Source organism: Pongo abelii, chromosome 10, assembly GCF_028885655.2.
Source record: "Pongo abelii isolate AG06213 chromosome 10, NHGRI_mPonAbe1-v2.0_pri, whole genome shotgun sequence".
Lineage (NCBI taxonomy): Eukaryota > Metazoa > Chordata > Mammalia > Primates > Hominidae > Pongo > Pongo abelii.
In genome coordinates, this window is record NC_071995.2 from 79,745,900 (window position 1) to 79,772,017 (window position 26,118).

General features: G+C 34.2%; 1 protein-coding gene across 19 annotated transcripts in view; it reads right to left on the minus strand.

The window, feature by feature from the left end:
* PPFIA2 (PTPRF interacting protein alpha 2) overlaps positions 1 to 26,118 on the minus strand; it is a 493,309-nt gene that overhangs the window by 318,069 nt on the left and 149,122 nt on the right. Inside the window, 1 exon segment of one of the 19 annotated variants that reach the window (NM_001133874.1) lies at positions 14,502 to 14,922. The exons of 15 other annotated variants lie outside the window; for them this stretch is intronic. In NM_001133874.1, the coding sequence (NP_001127346.1) occupies positions 14,502 to 14,582 (81 nt within the window). In that variant the 5' untranslated portion in view covers positions 14,583 to 14,922. 19 annotated transcript variants of the gene reach the window in all.

A 26,118-nucleotide genomic window follows, 5' to 3' on the forward strand; every position in this document is an offset into this window, starting at 1 on the left:
GTGCCATTTACTTTTGGTACAGTGATTAGGATAAAGCCATTTGATGTGAACTGTTTCAAAATGCTTTCTATCAAGTTTTATTACATCTCTTTACCCATATTCTGTTTTCCTTTTTTTTCCCTAAGAAAATGAAGCATTAGTCACTACAAGGTTTATGTTCTAGCTCTTAACCTCACCCTTTTCAATTTCTTCAGCATTCTCTGCCTTCTATCAATAAATACAGTAAAGATCAGAGAAAATACATATTTTCCTTCTTGTCATGCAAATAACCTGGAAGAATATTTAAAAAATAAATATAGGATGTTTAAGATTTATTAAAACAAATTGGCCATTGCTTTTTCCAGTAAAACATGCTGAAACAGAAACTAGCCTGTTCTAAGAGCAAGGCTCTTAGCTGACGGAGTATTTCTTCTTCATAATTACCATCACCAATGGGTTGTACTAAATGAGTGTGTCTATGTGTGCATAACACAACATGGAGACAGGGAATGGCATCACTAAAGATCTGGAGGCCTAGGGTCCACAGCATGTTTTAGAACTTCAAGAAGGTAAAGAAAACGAAAATTCTAGGGAATGTCTGCCATGGAGAAGCTCTGTCTAGAATGGTCCCTCAGTTCATGGCCCATTGGCCAGCCATAAACCATGGCTGGTATGTATGTATTAATAAAATACTTCTTTACTTATGTTTATGTAATATAATTATTTCAAAATTCCTCATGACTTTTTAAAGAATAAAATTCTTCCTCAAATTCTTTCTCAATTGACACATTTGGAATTAACTGATTCTTTTAGCACAATATAATTACATCTTAAAACTGTCTATTAAAATATTTGTTTTAACCTCTTATGCTTTACAAAAACTGCTCCCTGAAAATATACTTCACATCTAAAGGAAGTTCTTGATAAGTGTTTCCTGAATGAAAGAACAGTGTATGCAAATATTTGAACTATATTATTGTTAAAACATGTGATTCCTTATATATTATATATTTAACATTAAACAAAATCGTGTTAAAACAAATAATGTAGTCAGTGATAAATTATAATGCTTGAAATACAGTGAATGTATAATATTTTATTTATGATGCCATATATTATTTAGGATATCAAAGATGGCTTCATTTTCAGCATCTGTGTAACATCAACCAACTACACCTATGGCTTCTTATAGTCCTATTATAACCTCAAAGCTGGATCATCTTAAAAAGAGCAGAATAATAATGTGCCAAAGAAGACAGAAATACAGCATAAAGTATACTACGGTTATACATCGCCTAATGACTGGGTTGTGTTCTGAGAAGTGTGTAATTAGGTGATTTTGTCATGTAAACATCATGACACAACACATAAATCTAGATGGCGTAACCTACTACACATCTAGCCTATATGGCATAGCTTACTGCTCCTAGGCCACAAACCTGTACAGCATGTTACCATAGTGATTACTGTAGGCATTGTAATATAGTAGTAATTGTATATCAAAATATATATAAGGCCTACCTAAAACATACAGTAAATATATAGCATAAAAGAATAAAAAGTGGTACACCTGTATAGGGCACTTACCATAAATGGAGCTTGCAGGACTGCAGATTGCTCTGGGTGAATTGGTGAGTGAGTGGTGAGTGAATGTGAAGGCCTAGAACATTACTGTACACTACTGCAGGCATAGTAAATGCTGTACTCTTGGGCTACACTAATTTACAAAACATATTTTTCTTCCTTCAATGATAAATTAGCCTTAGCTTACTGTAACTGTTTTACTTTATAAACTTTAGGTTTTTTTTTTTTTTCACTTTTTGACTCTTCTGTAATGACACTTAGCTTAAAACATAAACACATTGTATAGCTGGACAAAAATATTTTCTTTCTTTATATCCTTATTCTATAAGCTTCTTTTCTATTTGATTTTTGTTTTTACTTTTTAAACTTTTAAATTAAAAAATAAGACACAGACATGCACATTAGCCCAGGCCCACACAGGCTCAGGATCATCACCATCATTGTCGTCCACCTCCACATTTTGTCTTACAGGAAGGTCTTCAGGAACAATAACACCCACAGAGCTGTCACCACCTATGATAATAGTGCCTTCTTCTGGAATTCTTCCTGAAGTACCTGCCTGAGACTATTTCACAGTTAAGTTTTTTTTTTTAATAAGTAGAAGTACACTCCAAAATATCAATTAAAATATCGTATAGTAAATGTATAAACCAGTAACATAGATGTTTACTATGATTATCAAGTTATTATGTACTATACATAATTGTATGTGCTATACTTTTATATGACTTGCAGCACAGTACGTTTGTTTACACCAGCATCACCATCAGCATGATGCATTGTGCTATGACATTATGATATGTATGATGTTATGATGGCTATGATATTATGATGGCTATGATGTCACTTTGTGATAGGAATTTTTCAGTTGCATTGTAATCTTATAGGACCACCATTATATATGCACTTTGTCACTGACCACAATGTCATTAAGTGGTTGTATGACTGTATATACAAACATTACATTGTAGTTCAGAACTGTTGCTTTTGCATTAATTTTATTTTGTAGAAAACAACCAATAAATACAATGTTTTCTATGAATCATGTGTCTTTTCTTCACCAAAATAATAACAATCAAGAATATTTAAGATACAATAATTAGGTTCATTGCTTCCTAGTGTCATTGTCCAATTTTCTATTTAAAGTTGCTGAGGTTTGCTTTTTGATATAACTTAAAATATTGGTTTGTGATATTCTTTTAACATGCCAGTAATAGCATTGACCCTTTTGACTCCCAGTGATACAAATGTATTTAAATCTTTACATGTTGTATGCAGCACTTAGCATACAAAGTCAGCTATTCTCTTTTAATTTGTAGATACAGTAAATTATATTTTAAAATTAGCTAAATTCAGAAATTGGTAATTTTAACGTACATATTTATGAATATAAAACTAAGATGGTAATAAAAGTCATAACAAAGATTCAATATGGTAAACTTCAAAATGAATTATATAATACAATTTAAAAATACACAAGAAATGCATTTATAAAAGAAATACAAGAATACTTTCAAAAGGATACTTAGTATCAGTATTCTGAAAACTTATATTATATAAGCACAAAATAATGTATATATTACAAGGACCTTGACAAGTCAATATATTTTACTAAGCTTCCCTAATTTATGTATAAAATACTTACAGTAGTGCCTGTGCTCACTTAACATTACATTTCTCTAAATTTAAGATAAGCCAATAAAAAGATTATTTGTAATCTTGAAATAAATTATGCTATTATTTAAAAAGTACCTTCATCATTAAAACAATAGTTAATCTTGAGTTTCATCTTTACTGGAAGTAAATACTTTTACAAGATTCCATACATATTCCATTGAGCTTTTAGAATAACCTTACGACCTAAACATTTTTATTATTTTCCAATGGTTTAGGAAAGTAAAAATAGAGAAATAATTTCACTTGCTTATAGTCACACTCTAGCAAATCGTAGAACCTGTTTTTGAATAATGTATTTAATTCCAATGGTCATTGATATGGTTTGGATCTGTTTCCCCATCCAAATATCATCTTGAATTGTAATCCTCACATGTAGAGGGAAGGACCTGTAATTTCCATGTGTCGAGGGAGGGGAGTGATTGGATCATGGTGGCAGTTCCCCCCATCCTGGTCTTGTGATAGTGAGTTTTCACGAGATCTGATGGTTTTATAAATGCTTGACAGTTCTTCCTTCACACTTTCTCTCTCTTGCCTGCCACTTGTAAGATGTGCCTTCTTCCCCTTCCACCATGATTATAAGTTTCCTGAGGCCCCTCTACCCATGTAGAACTGCGAGTTAATTAAACATCTTTTCTTATAAATTACCCAGTCTTGGGTAGTATTCTTTATACCAGTGTGAAAATGGACTAATACATTAATGCTCTTAACTATTATGAATTTTTTAAATAATTCTTGTTATTTGTAAAATATTTTGAAAATATAAAAGGAAAAAGCAATAAAAATGGTAGCGAAGTTAAATACAAACTAGAATTAAAAGTAAATTTGGAAGTAGAATTATGTAATTGAAATTACCCAATTTATAATAATATTGTCTGTACGTACATTTAAAGTCAAAGCATTTCGGTTTATCTGTCTACTCTAGAGAACAGAATAATATGCTATTGTGACTTTTTGATAGTTTTCCTTGGGGTAACTCTAAGATCCTTGAGTGCAGAGTTTTTCTCTGCACTAGTGTTTTTCTCAACATTGTTGAAGTCTGACATAATGGTGCCTCACAACAAGGTGTGTCAAAGTTAGCAAACTAATTTTAGTCTAAAATTTAAATAGGAATTCATTTATTCATTCAAAAAGCATAGAAACTTTCTATATGACAGGCATTATGCTAGGTGTCAATAAAAATGTGAGCAGTTAAGTGAAATAAATTATATGCTCTCTAGGAATTCCCAGTCTAGTGGTGCAGAGAGACAAGCGAAAAACTAAGTGTAGTATAATAATGCAATACACATATCTTTATTATGGTAAGGAAGTATAAGAACGGGAGAATTTATCTTGAATTAAGTTTCAGGGATAATATTCCAGGATGGGGTTGAATGGGAATATAAGCTTCCAGAAAGTATTTATAAAATAAAGCTAATACACACATTTGGGAGTCAGGAGTATCTAACTTTAATTAGCTTCAGGGGTAATATTCAAGGAGGGGTGATAAGGAAAACAACTTCCAAAATGTACTTACAAAGTAAACCAAGCACACACACTCAAAATAATGATAATTCTGTGTAAGTGAATGTGTCCATGCCCCACCCTACTCCCAATCTCCTTATTCTCTGCTAAAGCCATTTCATCTACTTCCATAGCTTCCTCTACCCAGTAACCAGATGTCTCGCACATTAACATCTACTACTTAGACAGACCTCTTTCCTGAGAGCCAAACCTGTGTTTCCAGCTGTCTAATCAATCTGTTCAAAACTGAACTTACTATAGTTTTCCAAACGGTTCCTTCTCCATATTCATCTTTCCTTCACTAGAAATATTAAAGATAAACCTGACCTTTCCTGTTTTGCCTCTTATAATATTCCGCAACTTTATAAATTATTTTGAATTATATTTATTATACCTATTAAATATGTTTCACTTTCTGTTTTATTAGCTCACATCCCTGCCAACTCTAGTGTGATCTATGGGCCATACCATACCACTGAAACCACTGTTTCAGTAGCTGCTTTATTGGGCTCTTTCTAACCACCTGGACTGTACTCAATGTATTAAATACTTTATCTCAAGAACTTGCCAAGTCATTTACCTACTTCCAATTTCTTTCCCCTCCAGATGATACCTGAAACGTAGAGCTATTTTAGCTAGGTATAAGTGAAATACATTTGTATGCCTAAACCTGAGAATCTTAAAAGCATTTATGTGATTTTAAGGAGGTTGCACTATATCAGAATACCAGCAATGACTATATGACACCAAGTAAGACATTCTTCTTTTTAATTTGTAATAAAATTCGTCACCTATTTACTAATCATGGTTTTGTATTGGCACTCTGCTTGATGTCTGTGAATTAACAATGAGAATAAGGACGCAGCACCTGCCCTCATATAACATACAGCCTAGCTAACTTGTATTAGGTAGAGACTTCTGCAAATGGAAGAGTTATAACTTCCTATCTGGAGCCCCAAAGGCTACTCATTGATTTCTATGGTTGCTATCACTGATATACAGAACATTCTTAAAAAAACAAAGGTGTGTATTTATGACAGATGTTTTCCTTGAGTTGCCCTTTATATCTTTCAGTTCATTTCAGGATATAAGTTTATTGGCAATTTGATTATAATAAATATGTATTTGCAACTAGGAAAATACTATCAGAAAAGATTAAACAAGGGGGTGTAGTTAAATAAAAGCCTTAAATTTAAAAATCCAGTCAGGCAATGTTTTCAAGTTATGGAGACAAATTTCTGTAAATGTCTGCCCTCATAGATAAACAGTATTGGAAATGACATAGTTTAGAATACTTTTGTTGCTGCATGTAATAATTAACAGTTTAGGCAGCAGAATATAATGGAAAGAGCATGGATTTTTGTGTTTTATAGCTCTGGATTCAGACAGAAACTATATTACTCCCTCTTTGCATTATTAAATGCTGATTTGGGTACCTTTATGGACCTTCATTTTTTCATCTCTAAAGTGGGAAATCACGACAACTCGTCTGCATTTTTTTTAAAAGCTACTGAATTGTTCCCTCTGTTCTAGTCCAAATACCAACCAAGGAAACATCCAGTATTCTAACAGCAAATCCAAGCTTTTTTTTTACTCCTCACTGAAAATTCTTGAATCCAAATCCAAGGTCTTAGGGATGACAGTTAAAGCTATCTTTATATTTTGGAGGTTGCATACTTTATTTTTAGCCATTTCCTGTCTCTAGGTTATGTTCCAGTTATTTTAAACATCTCTTGTATTATCTCTGCCATTCATAAGCATGAATGCATACAACTGGGTGACAGAGCAAAATACTGATTCTCTCTCTTGGCTGGGAAACTCTGCCTATATTACTAGGTAATCTTGCAGCTAAGAGGTATTTTGTATCATCTGTAAATTGTTACTTTGTCTTCATTAATTTTATTTGAACACATAACACATGCCAAGCATTCTGAGAGGTATTTCCAGATGGATTTAAAATTTATCAACCATAAGAAGTTATATGGTCCTCCAAATAATAGAAAAATAATGGCAGACTCTTAGGTAGCAACAAAATGATAGAATGTAGAAAATCTTGTTCTTTGATGAAAAGCCAGAATTACCTCAATCTCATTTGATTACAGAGATATGGTGCTATCCATATACTAATTACCATTAGTATCTTTTTTTCTTTTTCTATTTTCTTTCCAATTTTATTTATCTATTTATTTATTTTTGAAACAGGGTGATAGGGTTTGTCTGTGTCTCCACCCAAATCTCACCTTGAATTTTAACTCTCACAATTTCCATGTGTTGTGGGAGGAACCTGGTGGGAGGTGATTGAATTATGGGGGTGGATCTTTCCTGTGCTGTTTTCATGATAGTGAATGAGTCTCACAAGATCTGATGGTTTTAAAAATGGGAGTTTCCCTGCACAAGCTCTCTCTCTTTGCCTGCCACCATCTATTTAAGATGTGATTTGCTCTTCCTTGCCTCCCGCCATGATTGTAAGGCCTCCTCAGCCATGTGGAGCTGTAAGTCCATTAAACCTCTTTTTCTTCCCAGTCTTGGGTATGTCTGTATCAGCAGTGTGAAAACGGACTAATACAGTAAATTGGTACCAGGAGTCGGGTATTGCTGAAAAGATAATTGAAAATGTGGAAGCAATTTTGGAACTGGATAACTGGCAGAGGTTGGAACAGTTTGGAGGGCTCAGAAGAAGACAGGAAAATGTGGGACAATTTGGAACTTCCTAGAGACTTATTGAATGACTTTGACCAAAATGCTGATAATCATATGGACAATAAAATCCAGGCTGAGGTGGTCTCAGATGGAGATGAGGATCTTTTTGGGAACTGGAACAAAGGTGACCCTTGTTATGTTTTAGCAAAGAGACTGGTGGCATTTTGCCCTTGACCTAAAGATTTGTGGAACTTTGAACCTGAGAGAGATGATTCAGGGTATTTGGTGGAAGAAATTTCTAAGCAGCAAAGCATTCAAGAGGTGACTTGGGTGTTGTTAAAGGCACTTAGTTTTAAAAGGGAAACAGAGCACAAAAGTTTTGAAAATGTGCAGCCTGACAATGCTATAGAAAAGAAAATCCCATTTTCTGAGGAGAAATTCAAGCCGGCTGCAGGAATTTGCATAAGTAACAAGGAGCTGAATGTTAATCCCTGAGACAATAGGGAAAATGTCTCCAGGACATGTTAGAGACCTTTGTGGCAGCCCCTCTCATCACAGGCCCAGAGGTAGAGGAGGAAAAAGTGTTTTCATGGGCCGGGCCCACGATCCTTCTGCCACGTGCAGTCTAGGGACTTGGTGCCCTATGTCCCAGCTGTACCAGCTGTGATTAAAAGGGGCCAAAGTTCAGCTCAGGTTGTTGCTTCAGAGGGTGGAAGCCCAAAGCCTTGGCAGCTTCCACATGCTGTTGAGCCTGCGGGTGCACAGAAGTCAAGAATTGAGGTTTGGGACCTTCTGCCTAGATTTCACAGGATGTATGGAAATGCCTGGATGCCCAGGCAGAAGTTTTCTGCAGGGGTGGGATCCTCATGGAGAACCTCTGCTATGGCAGTGCAGAAAAAAATGTGGGGTTAGTCTCTACTAGGGAACCACCATTGCTTTCCTCCAGACCCCAGAATGGTAGATCCACTGACACCTTGCACTGTACACCTGGAAAAGCCACAGGCACTCAACACTGGCCCATGAGGGCAGCCAGGAAGGAGGCTGTACCTGTAAAGCCATAGGGGCGGAATTGCCCATGACCATGGGAACCCACCTCTTGCATCAGCATGAATGGATGTGAGACATGAAGTCAAAGGAGATCATTTTGGAGCTTTAAGATTTGACTGCCCTGCTGGATTTCAGACTTGCATGGGGCCTGTAGTCCCTTTGTTTTGGCCAATTTCTCCCATTTGGAATGGCTTTATTAACCCAATGCCTGTGCCCCCACGGTATTTAGGAAGTATGCAACTTGCTTTTGATTTTACAGGCTCCTAGGTGGAAGAAACTTCCCTTGTCTCAGATGAGACTTTGGACAGTGGACTTTTGAGTTAACGCTGAAATGAGTTAAGATTTTGGGGGACTGTTGGGAAGGCATGATTGGTTTTAAAATGTAAGAACATGAGATTTGGGATGGGTCTGGGGTGGAAAAATATGGTTTGATTCTGTCCCCATCCAAATCTCATTTTTAATTGTAACTCCCACGCTTCCTACAGGTTGTAGAAGGAACCCAGTGGGGTGTGGTTGAATTATGGTGGTGGGTCTTTCCTTTATTATTCTCATGATAGTGAATGAGTCTCACGAGATCTGATGGTTTTAAAAAGAAGAGCACAAGCTCTCTCTTTGCCTACTGCCATCCACTTAAGACACGACTTGCTCCTCTTTGCCTTCCACCATGATTGTGAGGCCTCCTCAGTCACAGGGAACTGTAAGTCTACTAAACCTCTTTTTCTTCCCAGTCTTGGGTATATCTTTATCAGCAGCATGAAAACGAACTAATACACAGGGTATCACTCTGTCACCCAGGTTGGAATTCACTGGTGCGATCTTGGCTCACTGCAACCTCTGCATCCCAGGCTCAAGTGATCCTCTGACCTCAATCTCCCAAGTAGCTCTGACCACAGGTGTGTACCACCATGCCTGGCTAATTTTTTTGTATCTTTGATAGAGACAGGGTTTCTCTGTGTTGCCTAAGCTGGTCTTGAACTCCTGAGCTCAGGAGATCCACTTGCCTAGGCCTCGCAAAGTGCTGAGAATACAGGCATGAGCCACCATGCCCAGCTAAGTATCTTTTTGAATAAAATTTCTTCATGCAATTGAGATTTTCAGTTTACATATTAGTCTCCTATTTCAGGTGCTAATCCTATCTGCCAAGTGTGAGACTATATACAATAAAAATTTAAAGTTCTCTTGGTAAAATAAGAAAAACCCCAATTAATAGAAATGGTAAAGAGGTATTAAAAATCCTCAAAAAGGCTTTGGCTAGCCACCATAGAAATATTCAAAAACAATAAAATTAAAAATTTTCCTTGGTCACTCATATATCTGTTACATATTTTTAATAATCTTACTTTGTGTGGTACACAAGCAAATTTACATTTATTCGTCTTCAGATACTCTCCTTATTAATAAATAGTTATGTCTCACTAACTGCCTATATAGTTAAAAGAAAAATAATTTGTTGCTTATTGTGTTAAATTTTAATAGGTAAATCATTTATTTTTGAAATATATTTTCCACCTTACACACATATTATTGTTCTCCATGTATGAGGAACACAGCTTAATAAAATGGTCTTGGGGATTATAACGAAGCATAAAATTTGTTTTGGTAGCAGTATGAACAAATAAAGAGGATTTTTTACAAAAGGCATTTCATACAGTGTGCAGGAATGGGTGAAGGCTTCATGGAGGAGGTAGCGTGTGAGATAAGTCTTTAAGAAAAATTTTCCAGTGGGCACTTTGAGTGAAGAGGCAAAGACAATCACACAGAAAAGCATGCAAACAACTTTCTAGGAAAGAAAGTAGAGGGTCTGTCCTGTATCAGGAAGGTCTTTTTTATGCCAAGCTGGGAAGATAATTTCTATCATTTAAAGCAGTGATCCCAACTGGTGGTACTTGTCCATGGCCCGTTAGGAACTAGGCTGCAGAGCAGGAGGTGAGCAGTAGGCAAGTGAGCAAAGCTTCATCTGTATTTACAGCTGCTTCCCCATTACTCACATTACCGCCTGAGCTCTGCCTCCTGTCAGATCAGCGGTGGCATTAGATTCTCATAGGAGTGTGAACCCTAACATGAACTGTGCATGTGAGGGATCTATGTTGCACCTGCCTTGCAGAAATCTCACGCCTGATGATCAAAGATGGAACAGTTTCATCCTGAAACCGTCCCTACCCCTCCCCCTCTCAAGTTCATGGAAAAATTGTCTTCCAGAAAACCAGTGTCTGGTGCCAGAATGATTGGAAAAGAGAAGTATTTTAAGCACGGAAGCAGGAGGTTACTATGTTTCCAAACCTATAGTAAAGTTTATTTCTCTTGTTTTCAGTAGGTATGAAGAGTTAGCCACTTCTATACATAGTTCTGACAGATAATGTTATTAATGCTAGGATTCAATGGCTAAACAAATAAATAAATATATCTTAAACAGAAATAATTCTTCTATGGGCCCAGGAGATAAAATGCCTTCTATTAGAAATTATTCCTTTGGTTTGAAGGGATGGGTTGCAAACTTCGTTTTGTTTTGTATGTGATAGTAACACACTGTTTGTTGTTATTTATGAAAGTTTTCACAGAGAACCCATGAATAAAAAATGTAAATGTAGAATAGAGAAACTTTGTGAGCCTCAAAAGAATGTTTCTTAGCCTGGTGGGATGGCTCATTCCTGTAATCCGAGCACTTTGGGAGGCCAGTGCTGGAGGATTGCTTGAGCCCAGGAGTTCAAGACCCTGGAAAATATAGTGAGACTTCCATCTATACAGAACATTAAAAAAGTAACTGGGTGTGGTGGTGTGTGCCTATAGTCCCAGCTACTTGTGGGGCTAAGGCGGGAGGATCGCTTGAGCCTGGGAGGCTGAGGCTGCAGTGAGCTTTTATTGGGCCACTGCACTCCAGCCTGGGCAACAGAGCGAGATGCTGTCTAGAAATAAAAATAAAATAAAATAAAAATTTTTTCCCTACTGTCGCTAGCAACTACTGACAAACTCCCATGAAAGTTTAGGACTGTGCAGATATGGTTTGAAAACAGGTGGGTGAAGGTATTTAATTTCTAGGAAATGAGGGGAGTCATGGTGGTGGCCAGGACATCCGGGAGGAGGAACACATGAAGTCATGATTAACCACTCAGTAGGGGTAGTAGAGCAAATAGATGGTGTTATTTACAAAGATAAAGCTATGAAAGAATAAATGTAGAATCATGTTGAGACATCATTTTTATGGACATAAAGGTAACAAAATTCACTGTGTTTATAGATATATAAACCCCACCAGGCTAAGAAACAGTCTTTTGAGGCTCACAAGGTTTCTCTATTCTACATTTACATTTTTTATTCATGGGTTCTCTGTGAAAACTTTCATAAATAACAACAAACATATAAATATAATAAATATATATATTTATATATATATATATACTTTAAACAAACATATATAGTTTGTTTTAAAGTAGGTTTTCCATTTGTATATATTTGAGTCCTACAAATTGACACTTCTAATGCATAAGAATACTGCAAATATTATTTTCCTCTAGTAGCTCTAATTTTAACTTTTGTCAATTAAAGGGCATTTTAGAAACTACACTCTAGAACTTGACTTTTGATGAGAAGTCATTCATTAGACATACAGTGCAAATTGAGTGCTGGCATCATCCAGGGTCCAGGCACCTCTGAGTAGAAAACTGCAGGCACAAGTATATTCACAGTAATATAAAACTGATGATTCACACTTAAGGGAATTAGCTTAAATTAAGTGTTACATATTCTATTAAAAAAGGCATATGTGTTTGCATAGAAGTATGAATGTGTTTGTCTAAATTAAAGATGCAATGAAGAGCGAAGTCTTGTACTAAGAATATCCTTCAACTTCTTATTTGTTGCCTTTTCACCTTTGAACTACTCAGGTCAAATACATTCTAAATCTTACTCTTAAAATGTGATAGCATACCATGTCAGAAAAAAATGACAGGATAGTTTGGATGTTTAATGAGAATATGGAGCTAAAACACAGTATTATTCATGCTAAGCTCTCTTAAATATATTTGCATATGTTAACTCCTGTGCTAGAATTATTTTAAGGAAGTAAGCATTAAAATCCCAACTCCTTGATGCAGAATCATTTTAGAAGTACATTTGCGCCATTTCATAATGACAACCATTTTTGAAAATTTAATCATTTTCCCAAGATACAGTTTTTGACAAATGGTCTGTTACTTTACAGCATCTCATTTGTTTTTATAGCATTTCAACCAAAGAAAATATGCTGCCTCAATATGGGTTAATGTATATAGGTAAGAAAATCATTTAATTCTTTATAATCAATATATAATTCAATAATCATTCAGTATAATTGTGATAATTATTTAATACTTTCTTTTGGAAAAAAAAGCCAAGAGTTGACCATTATATACCTTAATCTTTGTGCTTTAAAAACCATCTTTCTCTCTTTCTTCCACCAAAGGCAAAAACAAACAACAATAGCAATAAAAAGATAAACATCAAAACTTAAACACATATTGTCTGTTATAGACCTCAGGATCAAATATTTTAGGAAATTAAAAATGTAGAAGAACAGAGTTTATGTTTGGTAAAATTTATATCTTAATTCCTATTGTTTTTACAAGAATATGTTATTATTAACAAAAAGGGGATAGTTAAAAATTGTTGCAGTGTGTTTTCAAAGAAAGTCACCTGCCAAGAAAGGTGTCAGTAAGATCTTTACTGAAAGAATTGTAAAAAGCCTCTGTCATGACCAAGCATATGGAATGAACTGACCCTTAAACTTTAAGAGACTGAAGTAGAATACCTACTGTCAAATGCTACCCAAAGAGCAAGCTGCAGGATATTGTAAGAGGTGTTCATATCTCAGTGTACAGAGGAGAAAAAAAAGTAATAATTCTGTACAACAGCCCCAGGGCACTTGCATTTTGAATCACTGCCACAATAAGCAGATCACCAGTAGGAAGAGAATATATTTTGTAAAACCACAGACTTGCACTATCAGTAGACATCAGTGTAAAACAGAAGAAGCAACAGAATTAAAAATAGAAGTATAGAAAGGGGAGAGAGAAAGAGTAATTATATCTACTGCCTACAGTTTGCAAAGGCAAGAGACTTATAATTCAGATGTGCATTTATTTAGAGATCCCTTTAAAAAATTCTGACCACCTTTATTATATTAATTCTCTAGGCCATTATACTTATTTTCTCCAAGTATAGTATAATTATACAGCCAAAATAATTAAATGTCAGGCTGTTTATGTTTCCATAATGTAAAATATACAGGGAAAAGAGTTTCATGTTCCCTTTTCATGTAACGATGATATGACTGAATTACAAAGTAAACCTTAGTAATGAAAGGCACAATTTGAAGATAAAAAGAAGATAGAATCTGATCTAGTTTAGACCTAGCCATTTTCTAGACTGATGGCTGATTTATTCACAGGCAATTGAAATACATTTAGTAGGTAACAGCTTTGTAACTCACATTTATATTATAAATCATTTTGACTTTTCGATAACACAGAAAATCTTCCATCTTAATGAGTTTCTACTCTATTTCAAATTGGAAAGCATACTAAACCTTGGTTCTTAAACATCCTGTATTATTTATTGTCCTTATGTTATACACATAAGAAAATTAAATAATGGGAATTATGTTAAACTGTGTATATGAAATGCAAAATATTTTTCTAAGCCAAGAGGACTTAGTTTGCAAAGTTCATAAAATGTGTTTTAACCTTACTCTTTCTGCAATGCACAAGGAAAGTAACTCTACAATGTTTACCATATTATAACCATAAATAACAATATCAGGAGACACAACACATCTCATAAACCTTCAAGGATGACACTGTAGCAGATTTAAAAATTCCTGTGGGAAATTGTGTTCACTATTTTTAATTCACAGAGACTCCTAATGCCATCCTATACCCACAGTTTAAAGTAGATTAAACTGACATGCACATTATTCATTCCATACATTTTCTTCAATACTTCCACCCTTTTTAAGTCTTTCTTCCTTTATATAGCACTTTGTTAAAAGTTTGACAATACATTAACTTACTAAGTAGTGAAGCCATTTAAAGCACACTTACTTGAAAAGTGTAAAACCGGGTCCCATTAGGAGGATGCACTTTAGGGGAGCCAGAAACGGTGTTCATATCCGAGAAAATCATTTCTGATCACTGAGACAATATAATCCACAAGGAGCTACAGATGCAGAGCAGAGAGCTTAGCGTACAGATAAATCCGTGCATGCATTGAGGGAGACTAGAGGGTAAAATGAAATCTGCCCCATCCTTCTTAGATACACAGTGATAGCATTTTGAATCGTTCTTCTACATTTGAAATCTTAGCTGAAGGATCATCAGCCACAGACCTTTTGTGAAGCTAGTTCTCTAGAACATACAATGTTTTTTTAAAAAAATTAAAAACACAGAAGCAAAAAAGCAAGAACCAACGATAAATGGAGCTTGTGCAGAATCTGGCAGTGCTGTGGACCTGCCCATCTGTTCTCAGTGATAATCACCTCCCTCCACCACAGTCTAGCAGAGTGATTATGCTAAATATCCTGGTTAACCAATAACATACAGTTTCATTTCAGGGAATCATGCACAGTGTATTCAGAGGACCTCTTCTGACTAACCTGAAGCATGTTTCATATACTGTTTAAAGCTCTATTTAGTAATAAATTGCTGTTTTATCACCCTTATTTCTGTATCTTTCTAAATCTTTTAGTCACTCCCAGACTTTTCAACAAGATGTAATTTTTTTTTTACAAAGCCTTTTTTTTTTTTTAAAGGGAGTTCTTTTATAATTTATAGATCAAAGTATATTACAGCTGTTACAGCTGGTCCGGACATTGAGAGGCAATTGCATACAATTCAGTAAGACTGTATATACTAGGAGTACTATCAAATAAAATGTACCAAATATTTTCCACTTTTCTGAACTGCTATAGAACATCATGAATACGAATGTAATTATTATTATCTCATTTCCCCCATCTTAGCTAAAAAATCATTATGTTTGACAATCAGTGCTTCAAAAAGTACCACATATTTATTTGTTTTAAATAATCACAATCTTATTTCATATACATATATGCACACAAGTATTAATAACAAATATTTAATACACATGAAGATTTTCAACTCAAAAATCCAAAAATATTGAATGCAAACATGTAGGTTTTGTTGCAAAATATGTTCTTTTTGTGTATCTTTAACAAATTCTTCAATTTGTATAAAAGATCATATTCAGATGTCTTGACAACTTTTAGAGGTAAAAATAAATGTTCCATTTACACATGGTTCAAATGTGGAGACTTCAGTATGATAGGAAACAGAATAAGTCAAAAGTGGTGTCTTTGTGAATGTATCTAAGATGACATAGTCATACATAATAAAAACCACCTACTTTAAACCTGAAGGCTGTAAAGGATAATGATTTACACTTACAACCTAAATTATTATTCATTAGTATTTCTGATTCTCCAATTATGCATGGAGTTTATAACATCAATGGAAAGGATGCAGAAAAGTGATCCTCAATTCTTTAGATGGGACTCCTACATTCTGATAAATTAAGTGTGTAGGTCATTATTTAACTAGCAAACTGCTAAATAAACCAGAAAATTATTTTAATAAAATCTTAATTTGGGAATAATTTCTGATTTATAGAAAATCTGCAAAGAAAGTACAGAGAATTCCTGTATATCCTTCATTCAGTTTTTCTAACTGTTATCTTACATTAACTATGGGACACTTGTCAAAACTAAGAAACTGTTGTTAGTGTATTATTATTAACTAAACTCAATACTTTACTTGGATTTTACTAGTATTGCATTAATGTGCTCTTTGTATTTTAGGTTCAAATTCAGGATACCATATTTACTTAGTTGTCATGTCTCTCCAGTTTCTTTTGGTGTGTGACAGCTTTTCTTTGTTTCTCATGACCTTGATGGTCTGGAGAAGAATTGGCCAAATGTACCATAGAATATCCCCTAATCCCATGAAATCATACATTTTTGCCTGTTTTCATCCTGATTACACTGGGCTATGAATGGATAAGCACACCACAGAGGCGAAGTGTCCTCAATCACATCATATTAGTGGTACATGACATCCACATAACATTATTAATGATGTTTGTCATTTGACAAACAAAGTTTTTGCCTGGTTTCTCTACTGTAAAGTTATTATTTTCCCTTTCCCATATTCTATTATTTGGAAAGTAGTATACCCTCAACAGGGGTGGTAAGAAATGGTGGAAATTAAGCTTGGCCCCCTGGAAGAGAGAGCACCTACATATATTAAATAGATTTCTTCTGTAATGGCTGGCCTCTTTTCCTTCAATTATTTACTTTTTCAGTTATTTACTTACAACAGTATAGACTCATGTATATTTACTTTACACTCTGGTTTGAAATTTAATATTACATAATTGAATTTGTTTTTCATATTGTCCCAGCTTTAATCATTGGTAGCTCCTTTATTTCAGGTTGTCTCCTGTGTCCCTTGACATGCTCCCATCCTTTTGTTTTTAGAGCACTCAATGATTATTTTGTAAAAATGGTTTTCTCTTGCATAAATCACTTATGATTTGCTGAAACTATGTATTTCCTTGACTATAACTCTAATTATTATTGAGCAAACTTGAAAATTTATGTTTTATTTTCCAGTAATTTTTAAGCAGCTATATTATTCAATTTTTTCAAATTAATATTTTCCTTTCTGATATCTTAGTCCACATGGGATTTATTCAAGTGATCATCAAATTTTTTAAATGACTATATAGATTTACTAGCTGTGGAAATAAGTTATATATGTGAAATATTCTAGATAGGTGTTAGGATCTTCCTCTTATGGTTAGCGAGGCCATGTAACTCATGTTCCCCACAGAGCTATGAGTAGAAATAATCTCTCAAACAGAAACTTCAAGGTTTAAGAGCCAAGTTTTAAGAAAAAAAAAATGTTTGTCAAATAGGTTTTTACGATGCAAATATAAACTCCATGTACTTTTATGTTTGCCTGTAAACTGGGTCTAACACAATTGAGATCAGAAAATTCACCAGATACCTTGTTATTGTAGAGGAACTCATAAATCAAATGTTTTTGGTAAAATATCACATATTCTTAATATAATCTCATGTATTTGCTGCATTTGCATCAGCCAGAAAACTATTTTATTTTAGCTGAGAATTATGAAGCTTTCCAGCCAATAAGAATACACTTTCTTTTTCATATTTCTTTGGTGGGGGAGGAGAGGAAAATAGTATAGGTTAATGTTAAAAGAGGTAGGAGGGAGAAATAGTACTACTAATATATAATTATTTTAAGTACAATGCTTTATTCTAAACATTACTGAAATTGCCAAAGTATACAATTTTTCCAGAACATTTTTTCCCTATGATTATTTTGATAATAATGTTATCTCGTAATTCTGAATGTCTATTTGGAAACAACTCAATTTTCTCTTCTGCCTGGTAGCAATAGGGAAGGTGTTGTCCAGGTCTAAAAATTTTCAAGATGTAGAATTATTCCTTGTCCATCGTGGTTGAGGCCAAAGATTGTATATCAAGGTACGGTCCCATCATTCTCATTCTGAAAGCCATGAGAGTTGGAGTTGCTGGAGGATGGAGAAGTGTCTGTCTCACTAAAAAACACATCCCTTTACCTCATGTTAACTGCCTAAAGGAAATAATAAGTATTAAATTTAGTCAGGGACATCTGACACTTTTTTTTTTTTTCTGTAGGGAAGCCCCATTCAGCCAGGCCCAAGAAGTCCTGATGGGCAGGAACTGAACAGTCTTGGAGTAGGCTCAGAGCTGTGCTAAGTTCCATGCCCAACATTTCATCTAGTACTGTACTTTCCAAACCTGGTTGGTTTGTACCCTTAGGTGCATACAGTTTGAAAAACTATGAAGTCTCTCTTTGTCAAAATTTAAATATTTTAAGAGATTTAAATTACAGTACCTTGTAGGTATTGACAGATTATACTCATTTAAATGCATCAAATGGAATAAAGATCATCTAGCAATTTAATGCCCATCTTCTATTAAAAAACTAAAGAGCTCTTAAAAATTGAAATTTTATACCATCCCTTTTATTCCTTCAACTTTTTTCGTTTTCTCCTGCACATAATTTTACTATATTGTACTATCTTTCTATACTGTGTGCCTTAAAGTATTTTGTCAGTAATATTATATTTTGTTGCTGCAAAAATATATAATATACACTTAAAATATTTTTATTTTTAAATTTTAAATGACTATATGGTTGTAAGTGTTAAAACTTATCTCTTGAAATGAGTAGCATTCACAAATATTATTACCATGCAATGTACCAGAACAGAATAAATATATTAAAATGCTGATAAACATAGAAAATAGAATATTATGTCTGGATAATACAAAAAATGTATGTTTGTATGATACAACTGGAGTTTTATCTTTTTTAAACTAGCTTATGTTTCAATTCAAACGTCCTATTAGAATTAGACAGAGTCCTAATTATCAGTTTCGTAGATTTATTGTTGAGAAACTCTGTTCCCAGAAGTAAATAGATGGAAAAGAAAAAAGGTTGTGTTGTTGTTATGGTTTTTATCAGCAATATTACTCAAATTTTCTAATTTCTTCTGCATATATACTAGAATAAAAATATATTTTATAATAATCATTAAATACCTTGATTAAGTCAACCTCCAATTTTGTTGAAAGCTAACAACCAGAAAACATCTGGCTTTCAAAAAGGATTTGTTATGTAGCTATTAAAGTCATTCACTTTCCTAACACCTAAATCTATAATTTGAGTGGTTTCTTATCTTGGTCCTTGAAGTTTTGAGACCCTGGGGTAATGCAACACAGTTAAGATTCATGAGAAATATACACTCTGAAAGAGAAGATTGATTTAAATGCAGACAGAACTCCTTAATTGCAGCACTGTTCTCAGAATAATAAATTTTAGAAAAGGGTACATATAGAAGAAGAAAATGAATCCCTTGCAAATATCCATGTCCTTGTATTTCTTGGACAGTCTTCATACCTTAATTTTAAATAATTATCAAACATCTATCCCTGCAATCAAATACATTTCAGGTGGTTGATAAATGTTGACTCAATGAATGTGCTGCTTACACAATATGGCTAAGTAATTGCTTTAAGCATCATTTCTAATCAATCTAATCAAAAATTAAAAATCAGCTTGGCCATAGTCTTATTAGAAATTCAAAACTTCAGCATATGCTCAGAATGTGAAGGAAAAAATTCAGTGACCACGCTGAGTTCATTGTTCCTCAATAAGCCTCAATCTCCTCACTTATGAAATGGGGATAATATTGCCTTGCTCAAAGTCTTCTGTAACATTTAAATAAAATTAAGGTAGTAAGACCCTAATTTGTCTCCATTCTCTGTTTCACCTTTTTTTTTAGAGAGAGAGGGAAGGTCTTGTTCTTGTCGCCCAGGCTGGAGTGCAGTGATGTGAGCACAGCTCATTGCAGCATTGAACTCCTGGGCTCAAGTGATCCACAGTGTCCCTAGTAGCTGGGACTACCGGAGTGTGCCACCACACCTGACTATTTATTTTATTTTATTTTTTATAGAGACAAGGTCTTGCTATGTTTGCCTAGGCTGGTCTCAAACTCCTGGCCTCAAGAGATCCTACTGCATCAGCCTCCCAAATTGTTGATCATGAGCCACCACACCCAGCCTTTTCTTCACCTTTATTTACATGAAAAATACAAAGAATACATTCTCAAAAGCAATCATATTCTCCAAATTGCTAGTGCTATTTGATATAATGGGTTTCAGGAAGTTCCAAATTTCACAAGAATAAAATAATAAGTAAATACAGTGTTTACAAACTATGTTCAGTTACTCAATTAAAAAACTAATTCTTTCCTCATAAGTTTGTGTTTAAGATTTTATTGAATTTTTTAAATGAATTGGTAATTAAAGAGAAAGGTGTCACCATAAAAGTTCTGGAAATGGGGACTTGCTCAAACCATTCACTGGAATAGTTACTTAGAAAAATGAAAATATGTCAATTCAAACATATAATTTATATATATGTAGTCTTATTCATTCATTTTAAAATTATAGTTTTTGATATTTACATTTAGCAAAATTGATTTTAAACATGTTTTGTTAAATAAAACATTTTTTAAAAATAGTACAGTTACCCCTAGAGAGCTATGGCTATTAATCACATATAGTGGATAATTTATAGTATAACTGGCACATATTTGAGGGGAAAAGAAGAACGATCAATTATTATTTCAGACAATAGATACAAAGACTGTTGTTGGTAAACCAGAAGTTAGTCTTGTGTTTACCATGGCCTTCGTACTCATGGTAAACACAAAAATATGTTTACATTTGAGGAGCTTTTATTATATTGGAGGAACAAAACAGATACACCTTTTGAAAAATTACTTTAAGAGCATTATATATATCAAATCCATTCTAAAGAATATAAACAAATGTGGACATTAATTTAGGCTTATTAATTAGGGTGACTTCATGGGCTACATTACCTGAAAATATAGAAAGGAAAAAAGAACTAACATTCAGTACTTATGTGTCAGACATGGACACATGGCATTTAATTTGAGCCATACACTGTCATTTGGCCTGGGTAATATATTGATTTTACATATGAGAACATTGATATTTAAGAAAGTAGAATGCCTTTTTCAAGGACAGAATCACTATTCTGACTAAAGAAAAAAAAAGCCCTGTCCATTACACCTGTCCCTTACTGTTTTCCTTTCTCTTCCACATTTATTCGTTTATTTATTTATTCAACTATGCATTAATCAAAGACTAATTACCAAATGCCTTAAATTTGCCTGGTATTGTTTCCAGGCTTTGGGGACAGGATTATCAGATACAATATCAGTGCTTCAGGAACTTTAAATTTTGTGGGAGAGATACCAGCTAAGGAGAGGTAGTTAAGTAGCAAAACAACTGCAATGTAGTTTGACAAATGCTAACCATTGACTTGATGTAACGTATACTGAGTTCATCTGGAAACCACTGAACTCCAGGCATATGTCAGGGTGACCATGGCAAAAGCAGGAGGTTAAAGGCTTTCCAAAAAGAATATCAATGTTTGAAACAAAATGAAATGGCATGGAATGGTTGGGAAAATATGGCTGAAAGCATTTCAGGACATAAGAGGTAATTGTGCTAGGTGTGTGTTTGTATTTACAAACAGTTTTTTCAAGTAAAATTAGTAAAAGACACTTAATCTGGTCATCATCCTTTTTCCTATAAAATCAAATAAAATTAGAACATTACTGTTTGGGAAAAAAAAAGATATGAAATGTTGAGTCACATTTTCACACTTTTGGTTAGTATATTTTAACATCTTTCTTTAGTTTGCCAAATAGCTTTCCAAGATTATTTTTGGTTGTGAAGAAACTTCATTCTTAGTTTGATTGCTTTCAATTTATCATAAAACTATTTCAATTGAAAATTATATATATATATATTACAATATCACACCTCAAATAAAATTTAATGTGCTTATGTTATCAATCATTGGTTTTCAGGCAATGGCTACCACCTTACGTGAAGGGTAAATAACATACCCATTTTAATCGCTACAGACAGACCACTACCAAAAATTTCTTAAGATGTGTCTTTTTCAAGAGAGGTAAATTATGAAGTTGAGCTTCAGGAAATTTAATATTAGCTATCCCAACCACCTGAATTTTTACAGAAAGGAATTGAAAATGAAACAGTAAAAGTATGACTAAACTATACTTAACTTAAAACGGAGTAAATTAAAAATCCCGAAGCCAGACATTTGTTCTTAATAGAATTAAGAGAAGACCCCAAAAAATTATCTAATACACCCTTGTGCCCTTAGGAACAATTACTCCTATGCCATCTGAAATGCATGTTATCAGCTTGGTGTTAATCAATGTTCAAAAAATACTTAGAGCCTATGCTTTTATATCAGGAAATTCAACTCACATATTTTTATAACCCTGGAAAATAATTTTGTTTTAAGAAATAGTTGTGAGATATATTCTGTATTAAGACCAGCAATTTGATATAGCCTTTCTTTCATTCATTTGTGGGTAAAGCTCAAAATTTTGCTAAAATGGTAAGAATTTGGGGATTTAAATAAATACACTGAAAAGGCTGCTTATTTTATGTTAATTTCTGATAAATGGTCAGGGGAAAATGGTCATACTGAAAGAACAACGGGGGGAAGAAGGAAGAGAAGAACATAGTGGTGAAAGAGAGAGAAAGATGAAAGTAGGTAAATGGGAAAGATGAAGATGAGAGAGAAAAGGGAGAGGAGAGAGGAGGCGAGGGGAGGAAATAGATATTACACTTTGCATGGTAGCACTACAGGATAATAAAGCATTTTCCAAGCAAACATTCAGTTAAAATTCATGCCATATGGAATGAAATTTGCAGCCCAGATGGACAATACATCCTAGTAAATTTATATGGATAATATATGAACGCTAGTTAAATATGTAACATCACTAGCCTGTCTATCTATCTATCCATCCATCCAGCTATCTATCTATCTGTCTATCTATCTATCTATCTATCTATCTGTCTATATCATCTGTCTATAATCTCTCTATCTCTATTTAATCTATCTTCATATTTATCCACTTCTAACAGTATCTGTACCCTTAGCTTTATATCATGAATTCTACAATATGCAGCAAAAATGACCCTTTGCAGATAGCCAAAACCCTGAGTTTATGATTTATTTTCTCAACTTTTATTTCAGATTCAGGGGGTACATGTGCAGATTTGTTACATGAGTGTATTGCACCCAGGTAGTGAGCATAGTAGCCAATAAGTAGTTTTTCAACCCACGCTACACTCCATCCCTTCCCACTATAGTAGTCTACAGTGTCAATTGCTCCTATGTTGACGTCCCTGTGTACTCAATGCTTAGCTCCCACTTATAAGTGAGAAAATGCAGTATTTGGTTTTCTGTTTGTGTGCTAATTCACTTAAGATTATGGCCTCCAGCTCCATCTATGTTTCTGCAAAGGACAAGATTAATTATTTTTATATGGCTGCATAGTATTCCATAGTGTATATGGAGCACATTTTCTCTATCCAGTCCACCATTGGTGGGCAACCAGGTTGATTCCATGTATTTGCCATTGTGAATAAAATGACACTGAACATATGAGTCCATGTAACTTTTTGATATAATGACTGATTTTCCTTTGAGTATATACCCAGTAATGGGATGGCTGGGTTGAATTGTAGCTCTCTTTTAAGTTATTTGAAATATCTCCAAACTGCTTTTCACAGAGGCTGAACTCCTTTACATTTCCACCAATAGTGAATAAGCGTTCTCTTTATCCACAGCATCACCAGCATCTATTGTTTCCTGACTTTGTAGTAATAGCCATTTTGCCTGGTGTGAGATCGTATTTCACTGTGGTTTTCATTTGCAATTCTCTGATGATTAGTGATGTTCAGTATTTTTTATGATTGCTGGCCACTTGTATGTCTTCCTTTGAAAAGTATCTGTTCATTTCCTTTGCCCATTTTTAATGAGGTTATTTGTTTTTTGCTTGTTAAGTTCCTTAAAGATTCTGTATATTAGACCTCTGTCAGACACATAGTTCACAAATATTTCCTCCCATTCTGTAGGTCGTCTGATTACTTTCTTGATAGTTTATTTCACTGTGCAGAAGCTCTTTAGTTTAATTAGGTACCATTTGTCCATTTTTGCTTTTGTTGTAATTGCTTTTGGGGACTCGGCAAAAAATTATTTGCCAATGCCGATGTTGAGAATGGTATTTCTTGGGTTTTCTTTTAGGATTTCTATAGTTTGATGTCTTACATTTAAACCTTTAATCCATCTGTAGTTAATTTTTATATAAGGTGGGAGGTAGGGCCCCAGTTTCAATCTTCTGCATGTGGCTAGCCCGTTATCCCAGCGCCATTAATTGAATAGGGAGTCACCTCCTCATGGCTTGCTATTGTCAGCCTCGTCGAAGATCTGATGGTTGTAGGTGGTATCTTTATTTCTGAGTTTCCTATTCTGTTCCATTGGTTTATGTGTCTTTGTACCAATACCATGCTGTTTTGGTTACTGGAGACTTATAGTTTGAAGTCAAGCAGTGTGATGCCTCCAACTTTGTTCTTTTTGCTTAGGATTGCTTTGGCTATTTGGGCTCGTTTTTGGTTCCATATGAATTTTAGAATAGTTTTCTCTAATTCTGTGAAGAATGACATTGGTAGTTTGATAGGAGTAGTTGAATCTGTAAATTGCTTCAGGTGTATGGCCATTTTAATGATATTGGTTCCTATAATCCATGAGCATGGAATGTTTTTTCCATTTATTTGTGTCATCTCTGATTTATTTCAGCAGTGTTTTGCAGTTCCTCTTGTACAGAACTTTGAACTCTGTGGTTAGCTGAATTCCTATGTATTTCATTTTCTTTGTGGCTACTGTAAATGGAATTGTGTTCTGAATTGACTTTTAGCCTAAAGATTATTGATGTATAGAATTGCTACTGATTTTTTAACATTGATTTTGTATCCTGAAACTGTGTTAAAGTCACTTATCATTTCTAGTAGGCTTTTGGCAGAGTCTTTAGAGTTTTCTAAGTATAGAACCATATCATCATTGAAGAGAGATATTTTGACTTTTTTTCACATTTGGATGCCTTTTATTTCTTTCTCTTATTTGAATGCTCCGGCTAGGTCTTCTCGTATTATGTCAAATAGGAGTGGTGAGAATGGACATCTTTGTCTTGTTCCATTTCTCAAGAGGACGGTTCTAGTTTTTGCTCATTCAGTATGATGTTGATTGTGTGTTTGTTACAGATGGCTCTTCTTATTTTGAGGTATATTCCTTTGATGCCTAGTCTGTTGGGGGTTTTTATCATGAAAAGATGTTGAATTTTATCAAAAGTTTTTTCTGTGTCTATTGAGATGATCACATTGTTTTTGCTTTTAATTCTGCTTATGTGATGAATCACATTTATTGATTTACATATTATGAACAAACCTTGCATCCCAGGAATCAAGCCCACTTGATTGTGGTTATAGTTTTTTGATGTGCTGTTGAATTCGGTTTTATAGTATTCTGTTGAGGATTTTTGCAACTATGATCATAGGGGATACTGGCCTGTAGTTTTATTTCTTTGTTGTGTCTCTGTCAGATCTTGGTATTAGGCTGATTCTGGCTTCATAGAATGAGTTAGGGAGGAGTCCCTCCACTTCAATTTTTTGGAATAGTTTCAGTAGGATTGGTACCAGTTCTTCTTTATAGATCTGGTAAAATTCAGCTGTGAATCCATCTCGTCCAGGGCTTTTTTGGTTGGTAGGTTTCTTATTACTGATTGAATTTCAGAATTTGGTACAGGTCTTTTCAGGGTTTCAATCTCTGCCTGATTAAATCTTGGGAAATTATGTGTTTCCAGGCATTTATCTATTTCTTCTAGATTTTAAAATTTGTGTGCATAGAGTTGCTCGTAATACTCTCCAAGAATCCTTTGTGTTTCTGTGGGATCAGTTGTAATGTCATCTTTGTCATTTCTGACTGTACTTATTTGGATCTTCTATTTTTTTCTTTGCTAATATAGCTAGTGGTATGTCAATCTTGTTTATTTTTTCAAAAAACAATCTTGGTTTCATCAATTTTTAAAATACATTTTTGCATCTCAATTTTATTGTTCTCTAATTTTAATTATTTCTTTACTTCTGCT